The 26,296-nt window shown below is 38.2% G+C and overlaps 1 protein-coding gene across 1 annotated transcript in view; it reads left to right on the top strand.

The window, feature by feature from the left end:
* abhd12 (abhydrolase domain containing 12, lysophospholipase) overlaps window positions 1–23,689 on the top strand; it is a 35,416-nt gene extending 11,727 nt beyond the window's left edge. Inside the window, exons 2-13 of the mRNA XM_053510083.1 lie at window positions 12,532–12,653; window positions 14,163–14,268; window positions 15,333–15,452; window positions 15,638–15,668; window positions 16,455–16,500; window positions 16,684–16,813; window positions 17,261–17,298; window positions 17,845–17,924; window positions 18,569–18,651; window positions 20,671–20,749; window positions 21,011–21,138; window positions 22,378–23,689. Of these exons, the coding sequence (XP_053366058.1) occupies window positions 12,532–12,653; window positions 14,163–14,268; window positions 15,333–15,452; window positions 15,638–15,668; window positions 16,455–16,500; window positions 16,684–16,813; window positions 17,261–17,298; window positions 17,845–17,924; window positions 18,569–18,651; window positions 20,671–20,749; window positions 21,011–21,138; window positions 22,378–22,411 (997 nt within the window). The 3' untranslated portion in view covers window positions 22,412–23,689. The remainder of the gene's footprint in view (window positions 1–12,531; window positions 12,654–14,162; window positions 14,269–15,332; window positions 15,453–15,637; window positions 15,669–16,454; window positions 16,501–16,683; window positions 16,814–17,260; window positions 17,299–17,844; window positions 17,925–18,568; window positions 18,652–20,670; window positions 20,750–21,010; window positions 21,139–22,377) is intronic.
* Window positions 23,690–26,296: the final 2,607 nt, after the last annotated feature.

The following is a 26,296-nucleotide window of genomic DNA, read 5'->3' as shown; positions in this document are numbered from 1 at the left end:
CAATGAATTCTGTTAACATCCACTTCGGTTGTCTTTTACTGCAGTCACGCATGGTGCTGAGCTTCTTTTAAAAATGTACCAAATTGTTTCCACTCCTAAAGTTTCTGCCCCCTTTTTGATACAGTAGGTCAGACCTTTCAGCTGAACGATGGAGAGCTTTACTTGCATTAACACCTCCATGGACTATTACGAGCCAAAAGCAAAATCTCTAGAAATCCACGCCAGACATTGTGTTTTAGTGATCTGTCAGAAAATAACAAAAAATAAAAATAAAAATAGGGCCATAAAACTGTAATTAGAGTCACTTTGTATAAATGAATGGCTAAATGGTGATGCAATATATTTGTTAAAACTTTTAAATTAAAGTTGAAAGTCCACATTTCAGTTACATCTTGATTGCTTCTTTTCAAATTATAGTGATGGTGTAAAGAGGCAAAAAGTATTTAAAAAAATTGTCCTTGTTTAAATACATGTAGACCAGCCTATACTGTATAAACACACACGCACACACACACCTACTATTTCCACCTTAGGCAATGATTCCTGAAAAAATAAAAAATAAATCTATATGGAAAATAGGTCTACATCTTAGCCCATTTTCAACATTAGCAGGTCTGGTGATATATATATATATATATATATATATATATATATATATATATATATATATATATACAGTGTATATAATATATATTATAATTTAATAGGCAGATCTCGTACTAATGAGGAATGACTTCTGTGTGGCTATTTAACTACATGTCCACATACAGTAAAGCCTTGTTCACACGGGCGTTAAAATCAAGCGTTTTTCATGCGTTCGTAGCGTCCGGTGAGCGCGGATCAAGCGCAGAGTGTTTTCTACACATGGAAGTCGATAAGAGTGTTCACACGGGCTTTGGTGATGTGCGTTTGTCCAGCTGCGCGTTTATACGGCATTAAAAAAACGTTGCATGCAGCTTTTTCTTGCCGTTCAAAACCTAACGAACGCAAGGAAACCACTTCTAGTTCGTTTTCTTCACGTTCATTTTTTACGCTTCGGAGGACCGGATATATCCCATGATCCTCCATGCTATACATAGGGAAATGCGGAAAAGGACAAAATTGAAAAAATTAATTGTTGAAAAACTTTAATTTTCGCATTTCTTCATATACCACAAAAAAAAAAAAAATTTATCCGACGTTGTGCTGACAGAGAGTGAACCCAGTAGTGGCGGGCTTTCATATCCAGTTCCCGACACACTGCCCCCACAGGTTAACACACAAACTACAATTTGGGCTGCAGGCTGACGTTAGACAGAGACAAACGAACGCCGGTGTAGAAGTAAATCGATCGCCACTACAAAACACAACATAAACGTCTAGAACGTTCAGAGCACGTTCGTTTATCCAAAAACTTAACGTCCGTGTGAACAAGGCCTAAGTCCCCTACATACAAACATTTCAGTTATGACATTTTAAAGATACAAACATGCAAAAGTTTACGGATGTTCAATCGCGGAAGTTAGATCACATGTCTGGCATACATTGTCACGTGCGTGCAGCGTGCATCCCAGGATGTTGTGATGCGATGAAGCTGGTACTGCTAAGACACGCCAAGCCATGGAGACAAAATTAAAAATAATTTAGACAGTGGCTCAAGGTGAAAAGATGGCAGACATTGCTCATTCTTTTAGCGTGAAACGTTCGGCCCTGGGCACGATTCTAAATAACACTGTACTGTAATATACACTGTGTATAGACAACTATGTTGGTATTCTAGAACCTAGACAGTATTTGTTGAACTTACGAACAGATTTGAACTTCGGGACTTACTGTAGTTTATGACACAGCTGACATAATGAAGTTCAGTGATATCTGACACCTTGAGAGGTTTTAATTTTGTATACTTTTGTCTTAAACCTAAAGAGGATTTCTTTTACAGTAGGTCCATATTTATATTTTAGAGTACTACATCATATTTTACAAGTAAGTACTTCACTGATCACAAAGCCATTTCAAACAATGTAATACTTGCACAGGGTCTAACCTAGATAGCAGTAATGTTTTACAATGTAGAATATATATGTACAGTATCTATTTTTCTGTTATTATTTCTAAATGGTTTAAACACGGATTCCAGAGCAAGAGCCACTGGTTGTTGCTTTTGTTCTGTGGCGTGAGGACACGAAGCTCTTCGCCGCTGCACGCTGAGTCACCCTCCATCTCCCCGGAGTGAATCCCAGACCTTTGAGACGTCTCCGTGTTACAGATTTAGCATCTTATTTCAGTTCTTCTTATTCCAGTGAGGACGCTCAGGCAGTGATTGTTCACGACGGGTGCAGCTTTTAAAAAAGCTACAGCAGGAAGGAGAAAGGAGTTTAACTCCCGTTTGACATAGAGATTGTACGTTGTGTGTTTAAATATGGTCTTTAAATTCCCGTATTTCATATTTACAGAGGTGACATTAACCGAAAGGTTATGGTAGTTCCAGCAGTCAGCAGCGAGACGGAAATGCCATTCAGCCTTGAATGCATGTTTTTGAAATGGCCAGGAAATCAGAGTACCAGGAGGAGACACAACATGCACCAGGAAAACAGACTAACTCTACACACTCAGACCAGAGGCAAGATACAAACCCCCATCCCTGGAGGTCTGAGCTGACAGTGCTAACAACAAAGCCACTTTGCCACCAGCATTCATTTGCTGAAGGTCATTTGGCATCTAAAAATATATCATGTGTTCAGCAGAGAATTCTGAACATCGCAGAAATTCACTTATTGTACGATAACAGCCTGTAAATACCGTACATTTGGGCAGAGAGGTTGCTTAACAGGATCAGATTTTAATGCTTAAGGCTGTAAAAACAGATTAGTATAATAAACTCTACATACAGAGGAACCTCGGATTACAAGTAACACGGTTTGCGAGTGTTCTGCAAGACGAGCAAAGATTTTTAATAAATTGTGACTTGGAAAACAAGCAAGCCTTGGTTTACGAGTACCGAGTATCATGTATCACGCATGTGCTTCTTGTTTTGACGCCAAGCGTCACGTGATCACAACAAAGCAGACGTTTTTTCTCTCTCGCGCGCTGCATGTGCTGTTTATTATAAAACGTGTGTGTGTGCACGTGTAAAGCAAAAGCAAGTGTCATCAGAGAGGTTAAAGATCCATTTTCTCTCGCTCTGTATCAGCCTGTCACACACACACACACACACACACACACACACACACACACACACAATCTCTGCTCTACACAGAAACACTGCTCTGTCGTGATTCTTTTTAAAGGTAAAGTTCTGGTTAATTTGTTTTACTTTACAGCAGTGATTCCATTAGTATGCGGTCACATGAGTGTCATTAGCAATGTTCCTTGTTAACTTTCCTGATAAAAGTCTTTCCGTTAGTGTGTGTGTGTGTGTGTGTGTGTGTATGTGTGTGTGTGTAAAACTTAAATAAGAGAGGAGGAGGGATTACCGTGTAAGATGAGAAGGGGGAGAGGGGGAGGGGCTGATGCATCCTCTTCTTTTACTTTAGCTTCACACACACACACACACACACACACACACACACACACACACACACACACTCACAGCGCCTGTGCGCATAAAAGGAACCAATTATCTATCTGGAATTTTTTTAAAGGTAAAGTGCAGGTTAATTTGTTTTATTTTTAAGTGTTTTGAAATACAAACCCGCTTCCAGAACGAATCATGCTTGTAATCCAAGGTTCCACTGTACTGTGGTATCCGTATGCCTGTAAATGCAGTCATGATACGTCAGAACACTCATTAACAAACTATATCAAACTATATGGCATTTCTGGACGGATTACAGTCCACTATACTGAGTAGAGAGCAGCTGCCTGCCAAAACCCACACGTTAAACCAATCGCTGAAGCACTTTCAGCAAGAAAACACATCTGATAAAGTTATGTCATCTTATGTCAGGCTGTCAGCTGCGCCCTCGTGACTACGACCGCATCACAGCCGCGCTGATATTCAGCACAACAGCACTGTTATGTGATATTGCTTAATTGACGCACAGAAGTTATGCTTGGTAGTGTAGGGTTTGGGATGTATTTATATTCAGAGATGAGTCCATGACTTGCGAGCTGGGATTGCTTTAGATGACATAAAAAAATTTAACTGGAAATAGTTTGTATTTTCACTAGCCAACATTTGAGAATCTCTTGTAGATTTGGAACACTGGCAGTTCATCATGTTTGTGATTTACAGGATATCTTCAGGGAAGAGCAGATGAAGAAACAGAGGACGTTAAAGGTGTCCTAAAGGGTTCTGAGTCAGCTGACTGGTCATTCCAGTCTACTGTGTGTGTGTGTTTGTGTGTGTAAGGGACAGAGACGGAGAAAGAGAGACTGGTTATATTACCGCAGCGTTGTATTGCGAATCAGAGCACTAACTCACTCGGGCGCATCTGTCAAAACAGATCTAGCAGCGTGCACTGAGCTCAGAGAAACTCTGATTTAGTTTTTTAAAATCTAATTTTTAGACTCACGCTGCAAAGTAACGTGGTACACCTGTTTATTTTATGACTTCATAATATCTTATGCTTAAACTAATACACTTAATGGACTTCATGCTTAATGCTTAACTAATAAATTGAAATGAAATACACACAACAACAAATTACAAGAATGAAATATGGCCCTTATAGTCAACAAAGGGTATATAACAAAGTATAAAGATGAAATGTAGTTATTGACCAAATACTTATTTTCCACCATAATTTGCAAATAAATTCTTAATGTGATTTTCTGGATTTTTTTTTCTTATTTTGTCCCTCATAGTTGAGGTATACCCATGATGAAAATTACAGGCTTCTCTGTATGTAAAGAAGCACTTGTTTTTTTTTTTTTTTTTTTTTTTACATAAAAAAGGTTTTGCATGCATGAAAAAAGCAGCAGGTGCAACAAATTCCTCTGAAGGACCGCATCTGGTTCTGCAGGATGTTCAGTAAAGCGTATTTCCTTATAATAATGCTCACATTGCGACTGAGATTATATTTTAAGTAAAAAGTTGTCACACACAATTATTGGCTTTAATTCATTAATTGCCGTTAACATTGAAATCTTTTAAAGCAGGTCATCGTTGTGTATAAGCATTAAACAGTAAAATTCATACTAAGACATTTTTTACACAATGACGTACAGCCAGTGCAGTGTTCAGCTCAGCACACACTCCGAGAAAACTAAAGAGGGGTATGCGGGCCATGTTTTTTTTCTGCTTTAAGCCCAGCTTCTGGCACTGGGGTTATGCAAGATTATAAATGATATGTACAAGGTCAAAGCATGACTTTTGATTGTGCAGAATAAAAGAACACAGTTATGAGAGTTAAACTCACTATATAATCCCCTTTTACACTAATGCTCTTATCCCAGTGTTCTACTAGTGCTTGGACACCATCAAGGTAGAACATTTTCTCAGTACGCCAGAACCATGATCGGACTGGCTGCCTGATTCACTTGCGTACAGTTCCCCCAGACAGATTTGTCTCTTGTCCGTCGGTTTTCAAGGATCAGGTGTTCCACTCGCTGAATGTTCACCAGAACGACTGCAGCGGGCTCCGAACCATCTCGGCTGGGATCCTCATTCACAGACGTACAGCCTTCTTTAAAAACGTTTGCACCGTATTGCACAAATATTTTACAGTCTTATTATTTACAAGAAATTTAATCACAAGTCCCAGTTTGACTTGAACACCTCTTGTAAGGAGCTTGTACACTAAATGAGGGAAAAACATAAGGAATCAGATTTGGCAAATCAGATTTAATGAGTTGCATGTCCCATTTTAATACAAAAATAATTAGAAAAGATTAGAGAAAATTTCTGTTTTGTTTTTGTTCCGTTGTTATTCAGAACTTCTTTTTTTTTCCCCCATATGATCTGAGCTTTCTTTTTGAACCCAGAGACACGGGAAGACCGAGACACAGACTTAACGCTCTTGTTAAAGAGAGAAATGAAGTGAGAGACAAAAGTGAGTCACTTTGAGATTTGAGATTGTTGGGATAGATGCCCATGTCTGAGAGGGGAGTCATTTAGGAACATAGTGATTCACATCACCTTCATTTCAGTTTTTAAGAGTAAACTGTGTGTCAAAACACACATTTGCGTACACGCTGTTCTAGCAGTAATTACCGGATTATCTCATAGACCCGCTAACATTTTTAAGACCCATAAAATGCTTTCGGGATTGTCATGGTCTGAAATAAATGTGACACAGTCGAGGAAAAGTTACATCTTTGTTTTAGAATGCACATGACTTCGCACGGCATTGCACAGAACTGGAAATATTGCTGTTCTACCGCTGTCCTCTGTGAACTCGGATTAAAGTCTGAGTGCTCGGCGCCACTTTGCAGAATCTGTTCCTCTATGTTTGCGTCTTTTTTACATTTCAACCACACTTCTTCCTCAAACATCATAACGAGCCCTAGTCATGTGACCAAGTGCGTCTTTTGGAAATGTTTGTAAGATATTTGCATTTGAGAAAACATTACCAAAAGACGTACTTATAGTATTCGCATGACTAACGTAACCACAAGTGCCACGTCTACTCTAGGTTTTGTTGTGCAGCTTGAACAGCTACTTATTTCAGCTGAACGTCCATTAGTTATTATAAATCTCAGATTTATTTTGAGCATCATATCCGTTCAGCACTAAAAATTAGCATGTGAATGTGACAAACCTCTTAAATCCAACTCCATTCAAAACTTTAGATCTCTAGTGTGAGTTTATCTGATATCAGAAATCGTCAGGTATATTGAGTAATATATCATGACCGTGTCAGTGGAGACTTGTATAGTCTTACAGTCATGTGATCAGTAAAGGTGTGTTGGGTCTACAGCGATTTGCTTGGCAGAGAACGTGATGAGATCGGCATGAAATCTATCTTTGCTTCATTTTATACTGGAAATGTTTCATGCCATTCTCTTGTTCTTGGCACATGGATTTTTTTTTATTTTTTATTTTTTTTATGCTTTGTCACTTGAAGTGAAACAAAGCATAATTTTTTGACTAGAAATACAGCACGAACATCTCTGTTAGAAACTGCATTACCTGCATAACTGGAGTTTCTGCTTCAAGGTGAAGACTTTGCACGTTCACATTAGGCATGATTGATTGCCGATTCCTTCCCCCTCCACACTCCCCACTCCCCCAGTTGCCAGCGTTCACATTATGTTTTTTCTCTGTTCTCGTGAACGCTTGCTATTTTCACTCTCCAGTACAGCAGGTGGCAGTATGCACGTGGGTGTGGTTTGCGAGCAGCCATTAAACACAAAGAGAAGACGAGAACCTTCAATTCTTCACGCTATGCCTAATAGTATTTAAATTTCAGGAAAAAAATAAAGTAAACCGCTCTCCCGTGCCTGTATCAGCTTTGGCTGTGTACGTCGGTTTTTTAGAGAAGATTGGCTTCCATAGCGGACTTGATTCGTGCCTGATTGTTCTTGAGAACACCTCTTCAAATGGATTTGTTCACAGTTCCCAAACGTGGAACGATGGTGTTCTCACTGATCAAAATGAACCAGACTTTGGGGTCAAGTTTTCTCAAAAACAATCCCGGGGCTCTGATGTGAAAACACCCTTGGAGACGTTCTGAAAACTGTGTAAACCTCCTAAGGCATTCACAAGTGTACACTTTCAAACCTGATCCTTAAAAATCCATGGATAACCTGTCTCCAACTTGTGGAAGAGATGCATCTGTCTGTGTGAACTCTACACACAGTCATTCACCAGCAGCACTTGCATGTTACAGGAACTCGCCTGGAAGTTATTGCCACATCCGCCGTACAGTCCTGACTACGGCTGTAGCTATCGAATATTTTAGTAATCGAGTATTCTAACAAAAATGTTATCGATTAATCGAGTAATCGGATAAAATGTACTTTGGCTTAAGTAAACAGCAATGTAAAATATATAAGACAAACATAGATTAATTGGTTTTCTTTTTAGAAAAATCTACATTTATTTTTTTAAAAACATACAGCATTTTATCAAAAATAAACATTGTCATTATTCACAATACAAGGAATAGTTTAAAGTTGAATGAGATGGATTAAGTGCATTACAGTGCCAGACATTCTTATTTTAAAGCCTTTTCTCAGATGCAAAAACTAAAAAAAAAGGTATTTCAACTGACTTTAAGTATCAAAAAAACTAAGGCACACATTAAAATAAATAATTATACAAAAACACTAAGTTGTGCAACTTAACTTTCAAAACTAAAAGTTTCTAAATCTACGCATAACATAAGCCTTTACTGACAATTTTTGTTGTTTTCTCTTGCTGGTTTTTTCTCGCTTATATTTTTATCGCTCCCTTCCATTTTGCAGCCCGCAGCAGAACGCTCCATTAAATCAATACACAGCTAACTGTTTACATCTCTTTCCGTTTTTTGGGTGACGTAATCGCTTCTTCTTCATCTGTATTTACATTTACATTTAGGCATTTGGCAGACGCTCTTATCCAGAGCGACTTACATTTTTTATCTCATTATACATCTGAGCAGTTGAGGGTTAAGAGCCTTGCTCAAGGGCCCAACAGTGGCAACTTGGTGGTTATGGGGTTTGAATCTGGATCTTCCAAACCAAGTAGTCCAATGCCTTAACCACTGAGCTACCCCTGACCATTTACTGGTGGCCAAACAATTAATTGCGGAAAAACATAACGCAAGCTTTTAAAATTAATTAAAAGAAGCTTTGAGGCAGAAGATCATTATTTGTCATTAGATTACTCGAGGAATTGTTTCAGGTCCTAGTCCTGACCTTGCACCAAGACATTTCCACATGTTTGGTCAAACATTAAAGGAGTTCCTGGGAGGCCGGCGTTTCGGACGTGAATCAGACAGACAGTCTCATCATGGCCCCGGCGAACTGAGAAAACTTTCTACTTTGATGGTGTCCAAGCACTAGTGAAACACTGGGATAAGTGCATTAGTGTAGAGGAGATTATATAGAGAAATAAAGGGAGTTATTCTACAGAATCAAAAGTCCAGGTTTGACTTAAACGCCTTGTACGCACGATACAGAACAACAAAGCCGTAAGAGTAGCCACTTTCCTGTTTTCACTGGGAATATATTATGAAGTCAGGATGGATTTACAGACTTGACGCACAAAAATACAAAACAGTTTGATGTATGCTGCTTCTTGTGTGTTTGTGTGTGTGTGTTTTTATTACACAAGTGCTGCTCTTTGATCGTGTGTATTGCTGTTGCCAAACCCTAACAGTTTCCAAGATACCAGATCTTCACATCCCAGCTAATATTCCAACCAGCCGTCACTATATCTGCTACAGAGTTTTATTTCGATACGATTTTCTGAATTGTCGCATCATTTTTAAGACAGAAAACCTACACAATCAAGTCGAGACGTGCATAGGTTTGTGTCTTTTCATGTTGTGTTTTTGTTCACATCAGGATTTGAAAAAATCGACAGAGGATTTTTGTGATGTGTCAGCATGAGTGTAGTCAAACCGTGATTTTCTTTTAAAGTGTGTAAGCTGTTTGCTGAACGCACCCTTGCAGGTCACATGATCACGGAGCTGGGCTCTGATGTAATCTTGGATTTTGGTTTAGTACTCTCATCGAGCCGTCAGATCGAGCAAATGACACTCGGTGGGACGCTGTAGCTTTTTAACATCTCAGTCTGGAATTTGATCTCTCTCTCACTCACACACACACACACACACACACACACACACACACACATGCAAAATGTTCCAGCACACTGTGTATGTGCTGCAGTACTTAATTGAATTCTCATTATTCAATAGAGTAACTTCAGTGTATCGTATTAGAACTTTATTACATTACCACACACACATACACACATGCATTAGTGTTGTATTGAACTGATATCAGTGATACTACAGTGTAAAGAAACACTCAGTCTAGCCTTGCAGCTTGAAAACATACAGTTTCTGCAAAATAAACTGGATGTAAAATAAGAGAAAACATCAAAGGGCTGAGATTATGAGCGATGTTTAACATCAATAAATTATGCCAAAAATGTTGCCTTTTTTTGTTGTTGTTTTTTTTGGTATAGTGTGTGTATTAAAATTAGTCGAATGCTGTTTAAAGCTGATTATTTATGTAATATAATGTGTGTAGTTGCAGGTTTGTACTGTAAATCAGTGTTTTTAATGATACAAGCATTGTAGAAAAATATCTCTACTATTTATTTAAATGAGGGCCGTTCAAGTCCATTCAAATGAGGAACTCAATTCTGAAGGTAAAAACTATCTCAGGAAACTTAGGGCACAAGGCGGTTGTACACCCTGGACAGGGTGCCAATCCATCACAGGGCACACACACACATATACAGTACATACAATCATACACTCATTTACATACTATAGGCAATTTGGGAACGGCAGTTAGTCTAATCTGCAGTGTAAGAGGAAACCTGGGTACCCGGAGGAAACCTACCATGCACGGGGAGAACATGCACACATGCAAACTCCATGCAAACCTGGCCAGGCATCGAACATGGACCCTTGGTGTGCAAGGCGACAGTGCTAAACACTACACCACCGTGCCGCCTAAAAACTGCCTTTATTTCTCTATATAATCCCCCGCTACACCAGTGTTGCACTAGTGCTTGGACACTATCAAGGTAGACATTTTTGTCAGTATGCCAAAACCATGATCAGACTGCCTGAAACGCTGGCCTCCCAGGAACTCCTTTAATGGCTCAAACATGGTGAACTGGCCTGGACCCTGCAGTTTCATTCCAACTCCCATTAGAAACAGAGTTACTTGTGTAACTGGTTTTTCTGCTTCAGGGTGTGGAAGCTTGATGAACCTGGTGCACTGTTCAGAAGTGCCAGTCAGGGTGTGAAAGTGTGATCTGAAAACTATGTAAACTACTTAAGCCATTCACAGCGTAGGTTGTCGATACAATTAGATTAGATTTTTTTGGCACTGCAATTTTCGATGTTGTTCAATAGCACTAATATGTATTCATTTGTATAAATAACCTCTATAAAAAAATTCTTTTTTTTTTTCCTTGACTTATGAAAACTGGGACTTGTCATGAAATTTCTTGCGAATGAAAAAAAAATCAAATTGATTGGCATTTACCGTGTGACATCATGAGACACTTAGTCACAGTAAAAGATCAGAATGGTGCAAAGGTTTTAAAAAGGGTCATGCGCCCATGAATGGTTCTAAAACCACTTCAGTCGTTCCCGTGAATATTCAGCGAGTAGAACGCTTGACCCTTGATGGTACCACTTGTACATTACTGGAACTCAGCTGGGAGTTATTTTCACATCCCCAGTAAAGTCTTGACCTCTCTCCAAGCCAACTCTTCCAAGTTTGGAACTCCTGGCAGGCCAGCGCATCAGAAGTGAATCAGAGCTCTGGCGTACTGATTACTCTCAGAACTTTTCCGTTATACTGCACAATCAGAGTTTGAATCAATCTCTATTGCTCTGTCACTCCTAAGGGGGACCTTTTTGGAGAGGAAATGAAGACAATAGTTCAAGAATTTTCCACAATCTTTGGGAAACTTCAGCAATTGATTTCGTTCCTGTTATTACTAACATTCTAACATTACAGCAGATGCAGTTCCTCACCAGATGGTTTTGGTTTTTTATTGCGGGGCTTAAACACGCGCACACACACTCGCTCACTCTCTCTCTCAATCACATACTAGGGGCAATTTGGAAATCTAAGTAACTTAGAAAAACCCATTAAGCTTGGGGAGAACATGCAAACTCTGCACACACAAACAGGATTCAAACCCTCTCACCCTGGAGGTGTGCGTCCCCAGTGCTGAACACAAAACCATCGTTCTGCTAAGAATTGACAACCGTATATAGTCAATTAAACATGTTTTATGCTGCGTATCTGCCATGCAAGTTACCGTGCATGACTGTGCGGACATATTACAGCTAGAACTACCATCAGAGCTGCTTTCTCGGAAAATATATCCACCCCCTGTAGCCAATCAGAATTAAGAATTCAGCAGCACAGTGAAGGATATAGGACACTTACAAAAAAATAATAATAATAAAAAAAACTACAAAGGGCTTTAATAAATCTTTAAAACAGGATTACACCAAAACATATTTCATATTCTTGGTATAATTTCATCATGTGTAAGTTGGCTGTGTGTCTTGCGAGTAGAAAAATCTATATATTCAGGAAGCGTGCAGTAACCGATCCTGTCTAGCGAGAGCTGAGAGCGGAAACGGACTCCTCGGCCCTCGTGACTGTCACCCTGGACTCCTTCATGTAATCGCTCTCTCCCTCTCTCGCTCTCTCGCTTTCTCTCTCATGTTACTAAACATAGATGATTCCTGCTTACAGTGCGCTTTTCTCACCTTCTCCTGTGATCTCTCGTATCATAATTGGATGACCTTAATTTCACATTTACACAAAACAGCAGTGTGTTTGTGTGTGTGTGCGAGAAAGAGGGAGTGTTGATGGTGTTAGTGATGTACAAAATATATGTGACAAGTATATGATTGTGTGTGTGTGTGTGTGTGTGTGTGTGTGTGTGTGTGTGTGTGTGTGTGTGATTTGCAGGGGTGGTTTGATGTGGAGGTTGAGGAGGATCTTCTTCTGGGTTTTGGGGATCTACGTGGCTATTCCATTCATCGTCAAGCTCTGTCCTTCCATCCAGGCCAAGCTGGTCTTTTTAAACTTTGGTGAGTAATTACATTTATTAAGCCTTAATAAATCAAAAATTATATATAGCTGTGTTTATAATATAATTTATTATAATAGTTCATATCTTCAGTAAGTCCTATCTAATGCATAAAATGAAGAGGTATAATTGAATTCGATTTGTGAACGCTTATGAATATGAACATTTTATTTATGTATCTTTCAAATGAGAAAAGTATTGGCACCTTAAGGAAAAAAACGAATTGCTACAATGGATTCAGGAATTAAGCTTAAATATGTTTCACCTGATGTGATTATATGTAAGGGGGAAAGAAAATGACCCAATTTGTAAGCTAGCTTATAGTACTGTTGAGCAGATCTCCAACACTGTAAAATGAAACTAAATCAGCTTTAACTTGAACTTGTTGCAAAGTCCTTCAGCTGTCACCTGTTGTTATCACAACCGTTTTTAATAGTGTTATAATTATATGTAAATATCACCCAGCCCTACACCTCCTTCAGGTACCTTCCAGTCAGAGATGGGGTACAGCAGTACCTCTGCATATGAATTTAATCTGTTTTAATAGTTCTTACAGTAAGGTTTCGTATTGTAAAACACATTTTTCCATAGGAAATAATGTAAATGCAGATAATTTGATCCAACCCCCCAAATATATTACCAATATTACCAATTTCCAACACTATAATCATGGAAATGGAGTAAAAAATTACATAAATAGACATTAAACCTCACTTAACCTTAATTTATCATTTCTCTTGGCACCACATACATTAATAACTAAACTGAAAGTGTCTCTCTTTTCTTCTTGCTATCGTCCCTGCTAAAATTCTCGAGAGTCATGGTGTTACATCTTTACTAAATCTTGCACAAAATGCGAAAACCCCACAAAAAAGAAACGTAAATTTCCTTCGCTTGGGTTTCCACTGACGCAAACAAGATTTAAACGGCTTACACGGCTTATTTGCCGTACGCGCAACTTAGCTGGCTCAGTTTGGTCACTCGTATGCCGAAAATGCGTCCACATGGAGAGCAACCTGATCTCAGAAGAGAAACTCAGACCCTGGACCTGTCCAGATAGCAACAATATTATCTTCAACATCATTCTGTACTTTTTTTTTTTGATTATGTGTCATTTACTAATAGAAAATAAACAAGTAAATACTTGACTGTATAAGTGGTCAGTCAATGTGTAGTGTAGAAGTGAAAGTGTGTGTGTGTGCATGTTTTCACAGGAAGCTTAGGACATGTGAATGTCTTCTTCTTAGTACTTCTGTTTTGCTGTAATTAGGTTGAGGTGATAAGGTTTTTTTTTGTTATTATTATTATCATCATTATTATCATTATTATTGCTAAAACCTCAAGGGTCCAAATTTTGACATTTCTCTTATCTGTTTTTGATGGGGATTTTCTGGCCACTCACACCAAAAATACTCAAAAATGTTTAAAGACAGTCTTTTAACTCGGCATCCTGTTCTTCACTGTTTCCCGCAACGCTTAGCCTCAATCCACTTTCTTATCTTCTTTTCAGTGAGGGTGCCGTATTTTATCGATCTCAAGAAGCCGCTCGATCAGGGCCTGAACCACACACGCAACTTCTACCTTCAGCCAGAGGAAGGCGTCAATATCGGAGTGTGGTAAGAGCGCCGTCATGCACAAACAAGCTGCATCATCACATTCAGCTCGTCATGTGCTTCGTGCTGTTTTTACACGTTTCTTTTCAGAGAAGACCGATCCTGAGAGTAACTGCAGTACACTCGTACACGATATTAGCTGTTAATCATTTACACATTATCTCTGTACTGATATTTCCTAATCTTACATTATGGAGATGTGCAATGCAACAAAACAACGCATGTATTGTGTTTAAATAATAAACTGATCTCTCAGAGTTTTCTGCGAGACAAAGAGACACCGACTATAGAAGTGTTGCCATATAAGGAATGAGGAGGAAGAGAGAGACGTGCAAAAGTTAACACATTCAAAGGAAAATGTCAGAAAAACCTAAAAAGTTCGTAACAATATATTCGCAGTGTGATAGTTTTGTGTATGACATGCAATATGTAAATTTTTTCAATAACAATCTGATGTCTCGATAAATGTGTCTTTTTTTTTAACCGGTTCACCAGTTTTCCTTCCTTGGACCACTTTTGGTATGTGGATGGAATATATTAGGCTGCAAGTGGCCGTGACGTTGATGTGTTGGAGGCACCAAAAATTTGATTTTGCATAAGGAGTTTTTCGATTTGTGATTGCTAGAGGACTGGATTAAAGCAACTCCAAAACTGCAGCTTTTGTTGAATGTTCCTGGTCTGCAGTGGTCAGGATCTACCAAAAGTGCTCCAAGGGAGGAAAACCAGTGAAGGCTCACTGATGCACATGGGGATTGAAAACTGGCCCTTGTAGTCCGATCCAATAGAAGCGATACTGTAGCTCAAACTACTGAAAAGGTTAATGCTGGTTCTGATAGAAAGGTGTCGAAGACACAGTCCTTCACTGTTTTGGTGGCAAAGGGGGGGACCTACTCAATATTAGTCAGATGATCATAATATTGTGGCTGATCTGTGTATGCTAATGTTACGTCAAAATTACTCATAAATGTTGAGAAACACCCTGGCATCTTGTGACCTAAGAGATGTTTGCTCAAAATGTGTCAGGGGTATAAGGAAGTACATCTTGTTTCTCTCTCTCTCTCTCTCAGGCACACAGTACCAGCACTGCTCTGGAAGGAGGCGCAGGAAAAAGAAGGAAGCTGGTACGAGAGCCAACTCCAGTCCACTCATCCTGTAATGCTCTATTTGCACGGCAATGCAGGGACCAGGTATACAAACACACATAGACACATGATTGTCCTACTATCCTTGTGAGAACCTTGCTTTCATGAAAATCTAACGCAAACAAGCCAAATATCCACAGAGTGTTTCAGATATTCCTATCCCATTTTAATCAGTCTTATTTTATCTTATGTGTATAATATTATCTCACTTGGTTATGGGTGTGTTTCAGGGGAGGAGACCACAGAGTGCAGCTCTATAAGGTAAAACACCTGACACACTCGCACCATTAACTACACATCAGGACTGTGTTGGTCTTTGTCTGTGAAACATCTGGGCAGTGTGCATGTGGCAGGTGGATCTCTGGAAACTTTACAGGGTTGAATGTGTTTCGTCTTTGTCCTTTGTTTAAGAACTATGGGCCAAACACGTGAGATGTTCCCGAGCCAGTATCCAAATCCAGGGCAAATAAAATAGTTTTCTTCTTTAAAGATTAATTCAGACTGTACAAGTACAAAATAAATAAGAAGAATATTCACATAAATCATGAGTGATACTTTTAGTATGCTAATTAGGTCCAACTTTACTTCCGTGGCACTGAGGTCACATGACCTAAAGCCAACTTGCAAAAAAAAAAAATAATAATTCACTTGTTTGGGTTTACGACATCTTGTTTGTTTTGACACCTTGTCACATGACCGTTGTATTTGCTTGCACATTAATATTCATTTGCATCTGCCAATTATGGGCGTGTTCACAGGCTCAGCCTCATCTGTGTTTCATTATTTTCATGTCTATACCTGCTTTAGTGACGTCAAAAAAATTCTTTATTTTTAAAAAACATGCTTACACATGTACTGTACTATACACAAATATGTTTACACTGTAGATCTTTACATTTAAGTAAGAAAAAATATATGATTTTGAAAACATGAATTAAATGACTTGAAGGCTAGCAAAATTATTTTATTATTTTTATAACAATTAAACATTTCTATAAATTGCATGTGAATTATCCATCTCTCTCATCTCTCTGTTTTGTCTTTCAGGTCCTTAGTTCATTAGGCTACCATGTAGTCACATTCGATTATAGAGGTAAGTAACTTTCTGCTTTTCTATGAACCTTGTCTAAAACTCAATTTATTCTACAATGTAAATAAATTTGCAAAATTAAAGAAAGATTATACCGCTTATGATTGCGTTATTGTTATACACTTACCTCTTATACGGTATGTATGTAGTGATATACTGTATGAACACATCCTATGTGTGTATCAGGATGGGGGGATTCAGAGGGCAGCCCTTCTGAGAGAGGGATGACGCAGGACGCACTCTTCCTCTACCAGTGGCTGAAACAGAGGATCGGCAACAATCCGCTCTACATCTGGGGCCACTCTCTGGGAACCGGGTGGGTCCCGCTGTTCTGTTACAGGACCCTGGAGCGATCCAGAGGTGTTCTGTCCAGCCATGGCTGTCGAACACTCCATCATTTAGATTTGGACCATTTAAAAGATGCTTTTATCCAGAGCAGCTTACAGATCCGCTCTCATGCTGGTACAAATACTGTATACGAGGGTTTAAGGATATAGTTAGAGATGTGTCAGTACAACAAGAATTCATTGTTTATGCTGTTTTAATGGTAAAAAATCTTAGTGTTAATGCTTTCAGGTATGTTTTTTTGTGCATGTTTTCATTTCTCATAAAAACAAAGCCCATAAACTAAACATCACCGATCAGGTTTTATGCGAGAGAGAATCGGTGGATTTTACAGCACAAAAATGTATATAAGTGTTTAAATAAAAGCATAATAAAAGGACAACGATAATTGTAACTGTGTTTATTTCTGTTTTTCCAGAGTGGCTACTAACTTAGCCAGGCGTCTGTGTGACAGAGGTGAGTGTGTGCAGATGTAATGAAACACATTCTAACAGGGCTGCATGGCGAAAATGCTGGGTTAAATATGTAGGTGAACCAGACGCAGATCAGAGTGGAAGTGATATTCTGGTTAAAAGATACTAAAAGATGATGAAAGTTTTCTATTTAGCTTGGTTCATTCAATCAGTGTAATGTTTGTATCATAGTTCAGCAGATCTTAAATTTCTAAGAATGAACCCGACACTTTGTCCATGAAACCAAGTTTAAGATAAATTAAATTAAAGCTGATCAGACATAACATTACAACGTGTAGGTTCCCCTTGTGCCACCAGGGCGGCTGCGGATGGGGTGTAATATGGGAACCTACACATTGTAACGTTATGTCCGACTATGGTATACATCTACCTCTACTTTCATCCGTCTCTATAATCCTACAGTTTTTTTTTTCTCTTTTTTTTTATGGAAATGTGTACAGACAGTTGCACCCTGTGTGTGTGCGTTTATTCTTGATGTAAAAGATTAATGATTTCATTCTGAAGCTGTGCTCACCTGCTGTGGTTACAGGTACGCCACCTGACGCTGTTATCCTGGAGTCTCCTTTTACCAACATCAGAGAGGAGGCGAAGAGCCATCCCTTCTCCATGGTGAGCCCATATCATATAGCACAGTGTGTGTACAAGAGGGTAGAAGAAGGATAGTCATGTAAAAGGGGTGTTCAAGTCAAACCCCACTTTTGATTGTGCAGGCAGAATACCACTTCTCTATATAATCCCTTGGGTCCCTAAGGTTTTCTCAGTACGCCAGAGCCAGGATCGGACTGCCTACTTTACACCTGAAACGCTGGCCTCCCAGAAATCCTTTAAAGGCCCACACATGTGGAAATACAGTAACTGGGAGTGAGATCAGGACTGTATATAACTCCTAGCCGAGTTCCTGTAACATGCAAGTGGTCTTTGTGAATGATTGGTGGAATGATCAGGTTCAACTTTGACTTTTGATCAGGTCCCAATTTGACTTGAAGACCCCTCATTGAAAAAAAAAAATAAATAAAAATCTTACACCATTTCCACATTTCTGAACCGCTTTTGTTTATATAGCCTTTCTGACACACCCAAAAAAGAATCAATAATAGTGTGTGACTACATTTATTAATTACTGTGGTTTGACCAATCCTTAGAGAAATGAACAATTAATGAGAATCGTCATCATTACTATATTTGTGTATGTGAGAAAAGGAAATTATACTGTATTGGGGTTTTTAATTGGTATTGCATGTGTAATGTTGTAGGTTTACAGGTATCTTCCAGGCTTCGACTGGTTCTTTTTGGACTCCATCACTGCCAACGACATCCGATTTCACAGCGATGAGAAGTAAGAGTTTGTGCTCGTCTCGGTTTCTCTCACTCTAACACCCAGATTTACTGTATGACTGCGTTGTCATTAATATACTGTAGCTGTGATCTCTAGAGCTGTGACTCATATGTAGATTTTTGTGCATTGTGATTTTTATTTTAAATTAAAATCAGTAGCATTAATGTTTATTGTATGATTTCTCTCAAGCAGCTACTAAACCTCTTACAGGTTTTAAAATACTTAAAAACAAACAAAAAAATGTAATAAGCATTGATCTGCTGTTGTCTCATACAAAGTGGTAATCCTTTTTTTTTTCTTTCCCTTCACCACACATCACATTTGTTAAATTTAAAAAACTCTAAAGTAGAACTCAAAAGTAGAAGAAGAGGAAGAAGCGATATGCTCCTAATTTCCTTATCTTTTTTTTTTTTTGCAAAAAACTGTTATATATTTTTTTATTGATCTATTTTACAGCATTAAACATTTAGATAATTCAAAAATCGAGACCCGTTTCTCAATTAAAACACTGATGCGCTGATCCACTTAATTAAATCGAGCCGTAAAATATTTAAATAAACTCAATAATCGATTCAATCGGAGAGCTTTAATGATCTCTTGTGTCTTATGAGCATTTATTTTTGTGACCCTGCGAGTCTCCTAGATTTTCACAGTCTGTAATTCCTTAATGAGGAACCACATTACTTAGATCAGATTCCAAAAAGTGTGCTAATCCTGAATCCTTTTAACATAACTGATAAAAAAGACCTTAGGTGACATTGTTTATGCAAAGGTATTTGATGCGAAGCTTAGATTGTTCATATAGATGTATATTATACAGTATATTACGTACTATAAATAACACCTAATAGAGTAAGAGTTTGGAGCAAGTACTGTAGAGCTGCAATAGATCAGATATTGATTAAGTTGTTTTGGCTATTAAACACATCAAAGCTGAAATCTGAATATTAAAAGAATTAAAAGAATATAAAAATGTTAAATATTAAAAGAGCTCAGGTTTTCATCCAGGCTGCTGATTATTAATATAACTGTAGCTGAGTAATACTGGCTTGTGCATCACTGACCAGTGTTATTTATAGACTATGTAATGTTCTGCATTAAGAGAAGGCGATCTGACTCATACTCGAACACTGGACACACACACACACACACGGTTCTGCAGAACACAGCTTTTGCAAAGGCGTAGCAGCAGAATTCTGAGCATTTTGTTTCCATGGTTGAGAATGGAAGAATGCAGGCACTCAATCACTCATGCAATTTAAGATTAAAATTCAATTATTTGCCACATGTACCTTACAGCACAGTGAAATGATTCCTTCACATATCCCAGGTAAAAGATTGCGGTCAGAGCGCAGGATCAGCCAGGATACAGCGCCCCCTGGAGGAGACAGGGTTAAGGACCTTGCTCAAAGGTTCGGATCAGTAACTCAGAGCCTCGACCTTTTGAGCCACCACTCTGCAATCACACTGCTGTACTATTCAGATTATATTATAAATTATATTGCGGTAGTAATACAAAATATTTTTTTAAATGGTAAAAAATAGTAATAAAAGTAAAGCTTTTATTATCTAGTTTCAGTTCTTATGTATTATTAGCCTATAAAAAATGACCAGCCTAATATCTTTTAGCATTTAAGCAGCAAACCATCATCACGTCTTGTTGAAGAAAAGTGCAAAATCGCTTTTGGCACATGTTTACATAAATAATGAAATTCCACCGTTTGATTTGCAAAACATAAAATTCTGTATGTGAGCGTCAACACCCCCAGTTATGGCAGCCATTAAATAAGGAAAAAAAAATAATAATAAAAAAGTGGGGGGATAAAATAGCAAAGAATGAATACGCACACCATTAGTTAAGGTTTTTAACTTTACAAGTTTTTAATATAACAGTGATGCCATCTTGGGATCTCTGACTTACTTTTAAAATGATCGCAGGCTGTGTTTTAGGAAATCTGTGCCTGATCATTCTTTTTTCTTCTTCTTCTTCTTCTTTTTCTTCTTTTGTTCGTCCTGTAGTGTAAATCATTTATCCTGTCCACTCCTGATTCTACATGCTGAAGACGATCCTGTCGTCCCCTTCCACTTAGGAAACAAGGTAAGAAGGAGATGACGGTAACACAGTGATATTTTCATAACTGATCCAGTTAATCAGTAGCCTGAAGATCAGAGCTGGGCTTTTTATTATATACTAATTAACTATAATTATTGTTAGCTTGGTGTACATGGAATGATGTGTAACACAGTTACTCAGTCGTCAATATCTAACTTACATTAACTGCTTTGTGTTTCCTGCTCTATTGTGACGCTTCCTGCTGCACACCTCCTCTCTCTCTAATGCCTTTGTCCTGTCCTTCAGCTGTACAACATCGCATCTCAGTCTAAGAGCCTGACTGGACATAAGTTGCAGTTTATTTCCTTCCCCAGCACTCATGGCTACAGGCACAAGTTTATCTACCGCAGCCCCCAGCTGCCTCACATACTCAGGTAAGCGAAAGACAAAACAAGGAAGAGATCTACGTAGGTTATGTAAAGCAAGAAATAGACAGTTTAAGCCAAAGAGAGAGAGAGAGAGAGAGGGGGGGGGGAGATAGGATGAGAGCAAGAGACTGACTGAAAGAGTTGCAAATAGAGACAGATAACGAGTTGAAAAACATCGAGATGGAAACAGAAATAGAGAGACACAGAGACAGAAGGGGGAGAGAGGCAGAGACAAAATGTATGTGAGTGAAAGAAATAGAGATATTATGTACATGTATGTATATTAGTGATGGCTTATTTATGAACGATTCGTTCTTTTTGAACGTGACTCAGAAGAACGAGTATCTCAGAGAGTGATTCGTTCATTTTCTACTGGAAATGAGTAGTTACAGTACCTCTGAGTTTTTTGGTCCAGATCGTTCGTTCTTTTGTCACGTAACCCCCATAGACGCTATGCAGTGCGATAGATTCAAAAGAATGAACGACTCGGACTAGAAGATATGAGAGGTGAGCTGCTCATTCTGTTTATCATAATATGTCCTTAGCTACATTGTCATATTTCAATTACTGGAACTATAGCCAAACTTGAACTAAATGGAAAAAAAAAAAAAAAAAAAAAAGATTTGTTCATTTTGATGAACAAGATTCAAAGAACCATTAAAATGATTCAAACTTCCCATCACTTATGTATAAATGCTTTTTTTATGTTCACGAGAGTCACTTTATCTTTGACTAAATATCTTTTACTCTTTTATTTCATATACTGTACATTTATTTATTATTACTCTTTCTATAATTTTTTTTTTTTTTTACTATTCACTTCCGTTATTTCACGTTGCTTATTTCTAAAACAAATGTAAATATTTGTCATATCAATAAAGCACCTTTGAATCTTTAATCTTGAGTCTAGGGAGACCTGGAGAGAGAAGACACGCAGTGAGAGAGAGAAATAGGGACAGAACTAGGGAGACCGAGGGTGAAAAAAGAAAGTTTTTCCAGTGAGAGACAGAAATTGAGAAAGACAGTGTAAATGACAGACAGAAAGATGGAGACAGAAAGAGAAACAAGGAGGAAAGAGAGAGAGAGAGATGGGGAATTCAGCAGTGAGTGATTTCTATTTGAATCGGTAAGTTGGACCATGGATGGATAAGTGTAAGAATGATGTTAAATAGATAGAATTAAGATAATTGCAAATGACGATGTAATCCTTTCTCTCTCTCTCTCTCTCTCTCTCTCTCTCCCTAGTGATTTTCTCAGCACGACTCATTCACACGTATAGTTGCAAGCTCTACCAGATCGCCCTCTCTTCCCCTCTTTCTCATACACACATCCTTCTGTGTCTGCACTCTACATGTACACACACACATGCACACACATACCCATGCATCATACACATTTTACCTCTGCATTCAATACTTCATTAATCGACCTGAAGAACAGCGAACAGCAGGTGAGAGGAAGAGAAGAAGAGAGGAAAGGCTGCTTGAGCACAACGTATGCAAAGAGATATGCAAACCTGCACTGAACAGAAACCGTGTGTTTGTGAGACACACACACACACACACACACACACACACACACAGTAGTGTAAATGATCATGTAATGGATGTGATGACGATATCATTCCCCTCTGCGGAAGCTGCTACACTACTCACATCATCACATGTAGAGTCTCCTGGACCTTTTATCTATTTGGTGTTAACGATTATCAAGTCAAGTTTAAAGCAAAGTAAACAGTTGGTTAGTATTAAAGAAAAAAATCACTATGATACATATAGATATTTTTTATCAATTAGAAATATTTATTTATTAATAAATATAAGAAAAAGAATATTTTTTAAAAAAGTCAACTTATTCTGTTTTAGATGACAATCTTGAAATTGGCAAAACTCATCTTTGACTTTTGTTTTAGTTTAAACGTGAGTGACATATTTCTCTGATTATATCGATTTTTATGTAAATATATTCTATGATAATCTACCGTAACACATTCCAAAAACTTGAATATTTAATAATATCTCATTTCTAAAAACGAGATTATTTCAACTCTTATAATTAACATGCAAATACATAAAAGTTGTTTTCCAGCAAATGGAGATTTACTGGACAGAATAACAATAATAATAATCTTCATCAATATCCAAGCCAATAATAATTATATTTACCAAAATATCATTAATGTATCTATATGCAGTATATGTATGAATCTATTGGGTCAGTTATTGGGAGGTGTTTAATTCCACGTCCTCTGAAATCACAAAGTATAAAAGTGGTAATACATGGGGTAATATTTATTTATGAGTAATCACATGGTTTAAAATTAGCACTATACGGATACAGTATATAACAGTTACACTATATATATATATATAGTGTAAAATTTATCTTAAAAACGAGCTTCCTACGTACAAGGGGCGTTCAAGTATAACTGGGACTTGTAATGACATTTCTGGTTAATGAATGTGTAAAAGCGATAGACTTTTAAAGAAGACTTCAAGCACTGTACGGTGATGAGACTCTTGGTCGCAGTAAAACATTTAAACGATAAAAAAAAAAAGTATTTTAAAAAGGTGTGAATGACGATCTGTGAATGACGATCCCGGCCAAGGTGGCTCTGAGCCCACAGCAGTCTTTACTGTGCACATTTAACGAGCGGAATCTGATCGTTGAAAAATTTACGGATAACTTGTCGCTAACTTGTAGAATGGATTAATCTTTCTGTAAAAACTGTACATACAATCATTCAACAAAACCACTTGCACATTACAGGAACCAGGCTGGGAGTATTTGCCACAACCCCAGTACGATCCTGACCTCACTCCACATGTTTGGGCCATTAAAGGAGTTCCTGGGAGGCCAGCGTATTAAATGTGAAGTCCGATCATGGCTCTGGCGCACTGAAAAAACTTTGATGGAATCCAAACACTAGTTAAACACTGGGATAAGTGCATTAGTGTAGCAGAGGATTGTAAAGAGAAATGAAACAGTTTTTAACTTTTATAACTTTGTTCTGTTATTCTGCACAATCAAAGGTCCCGGTTTAACTTGAACGCCCCTCGTATTTCATTAGCTACCGCTAAAGCGAAGCTACTACACCCATGCAGACTGCAATACGCTCGTTTTATTGATCAATCAACGTCTCTTGGTGTGTAGAGCAGTAATGTACTGTACTGGTTTTTTAGGAGAGGGAAAATGTACTCTGGGAGTCTGGGTGTGTTATAAACCGTAGGTCAATGAAATGTTCTGAATGTAGGATCATGCTGTATGTATCCTTTTTTAATTTTTTTATTTAACACAGTATGTACATGGATGATCAGGGGTTAGCTAACATGCTACTTTACATGTTGCTGAAGTCCTTTGCGCTTCGATTTGTTGAGCAGCGTTAGCGTTTCTATTAAGCCCTGCTATGCACTTCCACAGTAGAGGAATTACTCAAAAGTTACATAACAATGTGAGCTAAATGCCTGACAAGTAGAACATGAACGGGACTGTATGAAGCATACTTGTATGTGGGTGTGTGTGTGTGTACGCATGTTAGCTTTAGTGTTACTAGCCAGTGTGTCCCCTAGCCTCAAAGTCCATGTCCTCCACATACAGTATGACACGTGCATCACAAAAGCTAGAGTTCTTGTTATGATGTCTATTCTGGAGCTAGCTCATGGTGTGTGTGTGTGAGAGAGAGAGAGAGAAAATACCCAGGTTATTAAAGAAACCTGATCTGTAGCTTTATGCATTCTGCTTTATATTTTGTTCTGTATCAAAACTAATGCATCGTCCTGGGAATGGCGCCATATCAACGGATCATCAAAACTGCCTGGTTAAAGGAATCCCTGCAGTCAAGAACATTTAGCAAAGTGTCTGATTATCTAATAGAACTCTAGCATTTGGGACGCAGCCTGTTTCTCGTTTTTTTTCCCTTCCCTTTCTTTCCTAAGTGAGTGACCAAAGCCTTGAATATATCAACTGAAACTTTTTTCTTTAACTTGGTGTGGTATTAGACGCATGTTACTTTCTCAATCCATCACGATTATTTAATACAAGGTTTAAATAAATGATTTCAGTTTATTTCCTGTAATTTCTATTGACATTATGTTAAGAAAGTCTGAGCTTTCTGCTCGAATTCCCTTCAGCTGCCTTCGTCAAAGACCAAACACGACCTTCGAGCGTATCTTCAGTCTGTTTTAAATACTTTTATGAAATGTGTTGTTATTTAAAGTTAGTACTTTTTCTTTTCTTTTCTTGCAAAGTACCACGTGGTTTACAGATTTGTGTTGTTTTTAAGCTGCTAAACTTAACACTGTGTACTACTAGACTCACAACACGATTAGGTACAGTTTATGTTTGTACATAATAAAGGATTGAACTCACACCTGACTGGAGTTTTCACTACAGCTAGAGAGTCCCTGCTGGAAAACCGAGGTGTATTGGGGCAATTGATTGATTTGTAGAATTACAGTACTGTACAAAAGTCTTGAGCATGTTTTACTGCGGCAGTCTGTAAAATGCATAAAGATTTAACCATTTAAAAATTTGTTGTTTTTTGTAACAAACTCAGCAGCAACCTTATTTTCCTCTCTCATCTGTTCCAACCATTCAGCCTTTAGCATCCGTTTCTCACTGGTTCATGCTTAGAACTATTTCTAAATAGCATTTAAAATATGTAGACAGTCTGGACCCCCCTCATCATCTATATCGTGGGGGCCTGGAGCTTACAAGCAGTTTGGTCACGCCAGTCAGTCTAATCTGCATGGCCCGGTTTCTCGATAACGCATACTTTTCGCGCGCTAAGAAGACTCTTAAGATATATCTTACGTTAAGTGATAACTTTTCTAAGTGTATTTCTCGAGCTGTCCCTTAGGAGTCTTTTTAAGTCGCCGCCTCTTACGTCCGACGTTACAAGGCGCTGTCCACAGTGACGGTCCTGAATTAGCTGACATCGGTTGCTCAGGAATCGATTTTTGATTTCTTTTGCATGACAGCGTTAAGAAAGACGGCACTTTCTATGCAAATTAAACATGGCACCAAATTCTTTTAATAATGTTTATTTCGACATGGGTTTACTTATCAATAGCATGCCATAACAGACAAAGATATAAATGAAATCACCAAACTGTCGCTAATAGTTTCATGTAACCTTCGGCGGTGAAACGAACCGGGTATACAA

Source organism: Clarias gariepinus, chromosome 13 (assembly GCF_024256425.1).
Source record: "Clarias gariepinus isolate MV-2021 ecotype Netherlands chromosome 13, CGAR_prim_01v2, whole genome shotgun sequence".
In the NCBI taxonomy this organism is placed as follows: domain Eukaryota; kingdom Metazoa; phylum Chordata; class Actinopteri; order Siluriformes; family Clariidae; genus Clarias; species Clarias gariepinus.
This window is presented reverse-complemented; position numbering and strand designations above follow the sequence as displayed.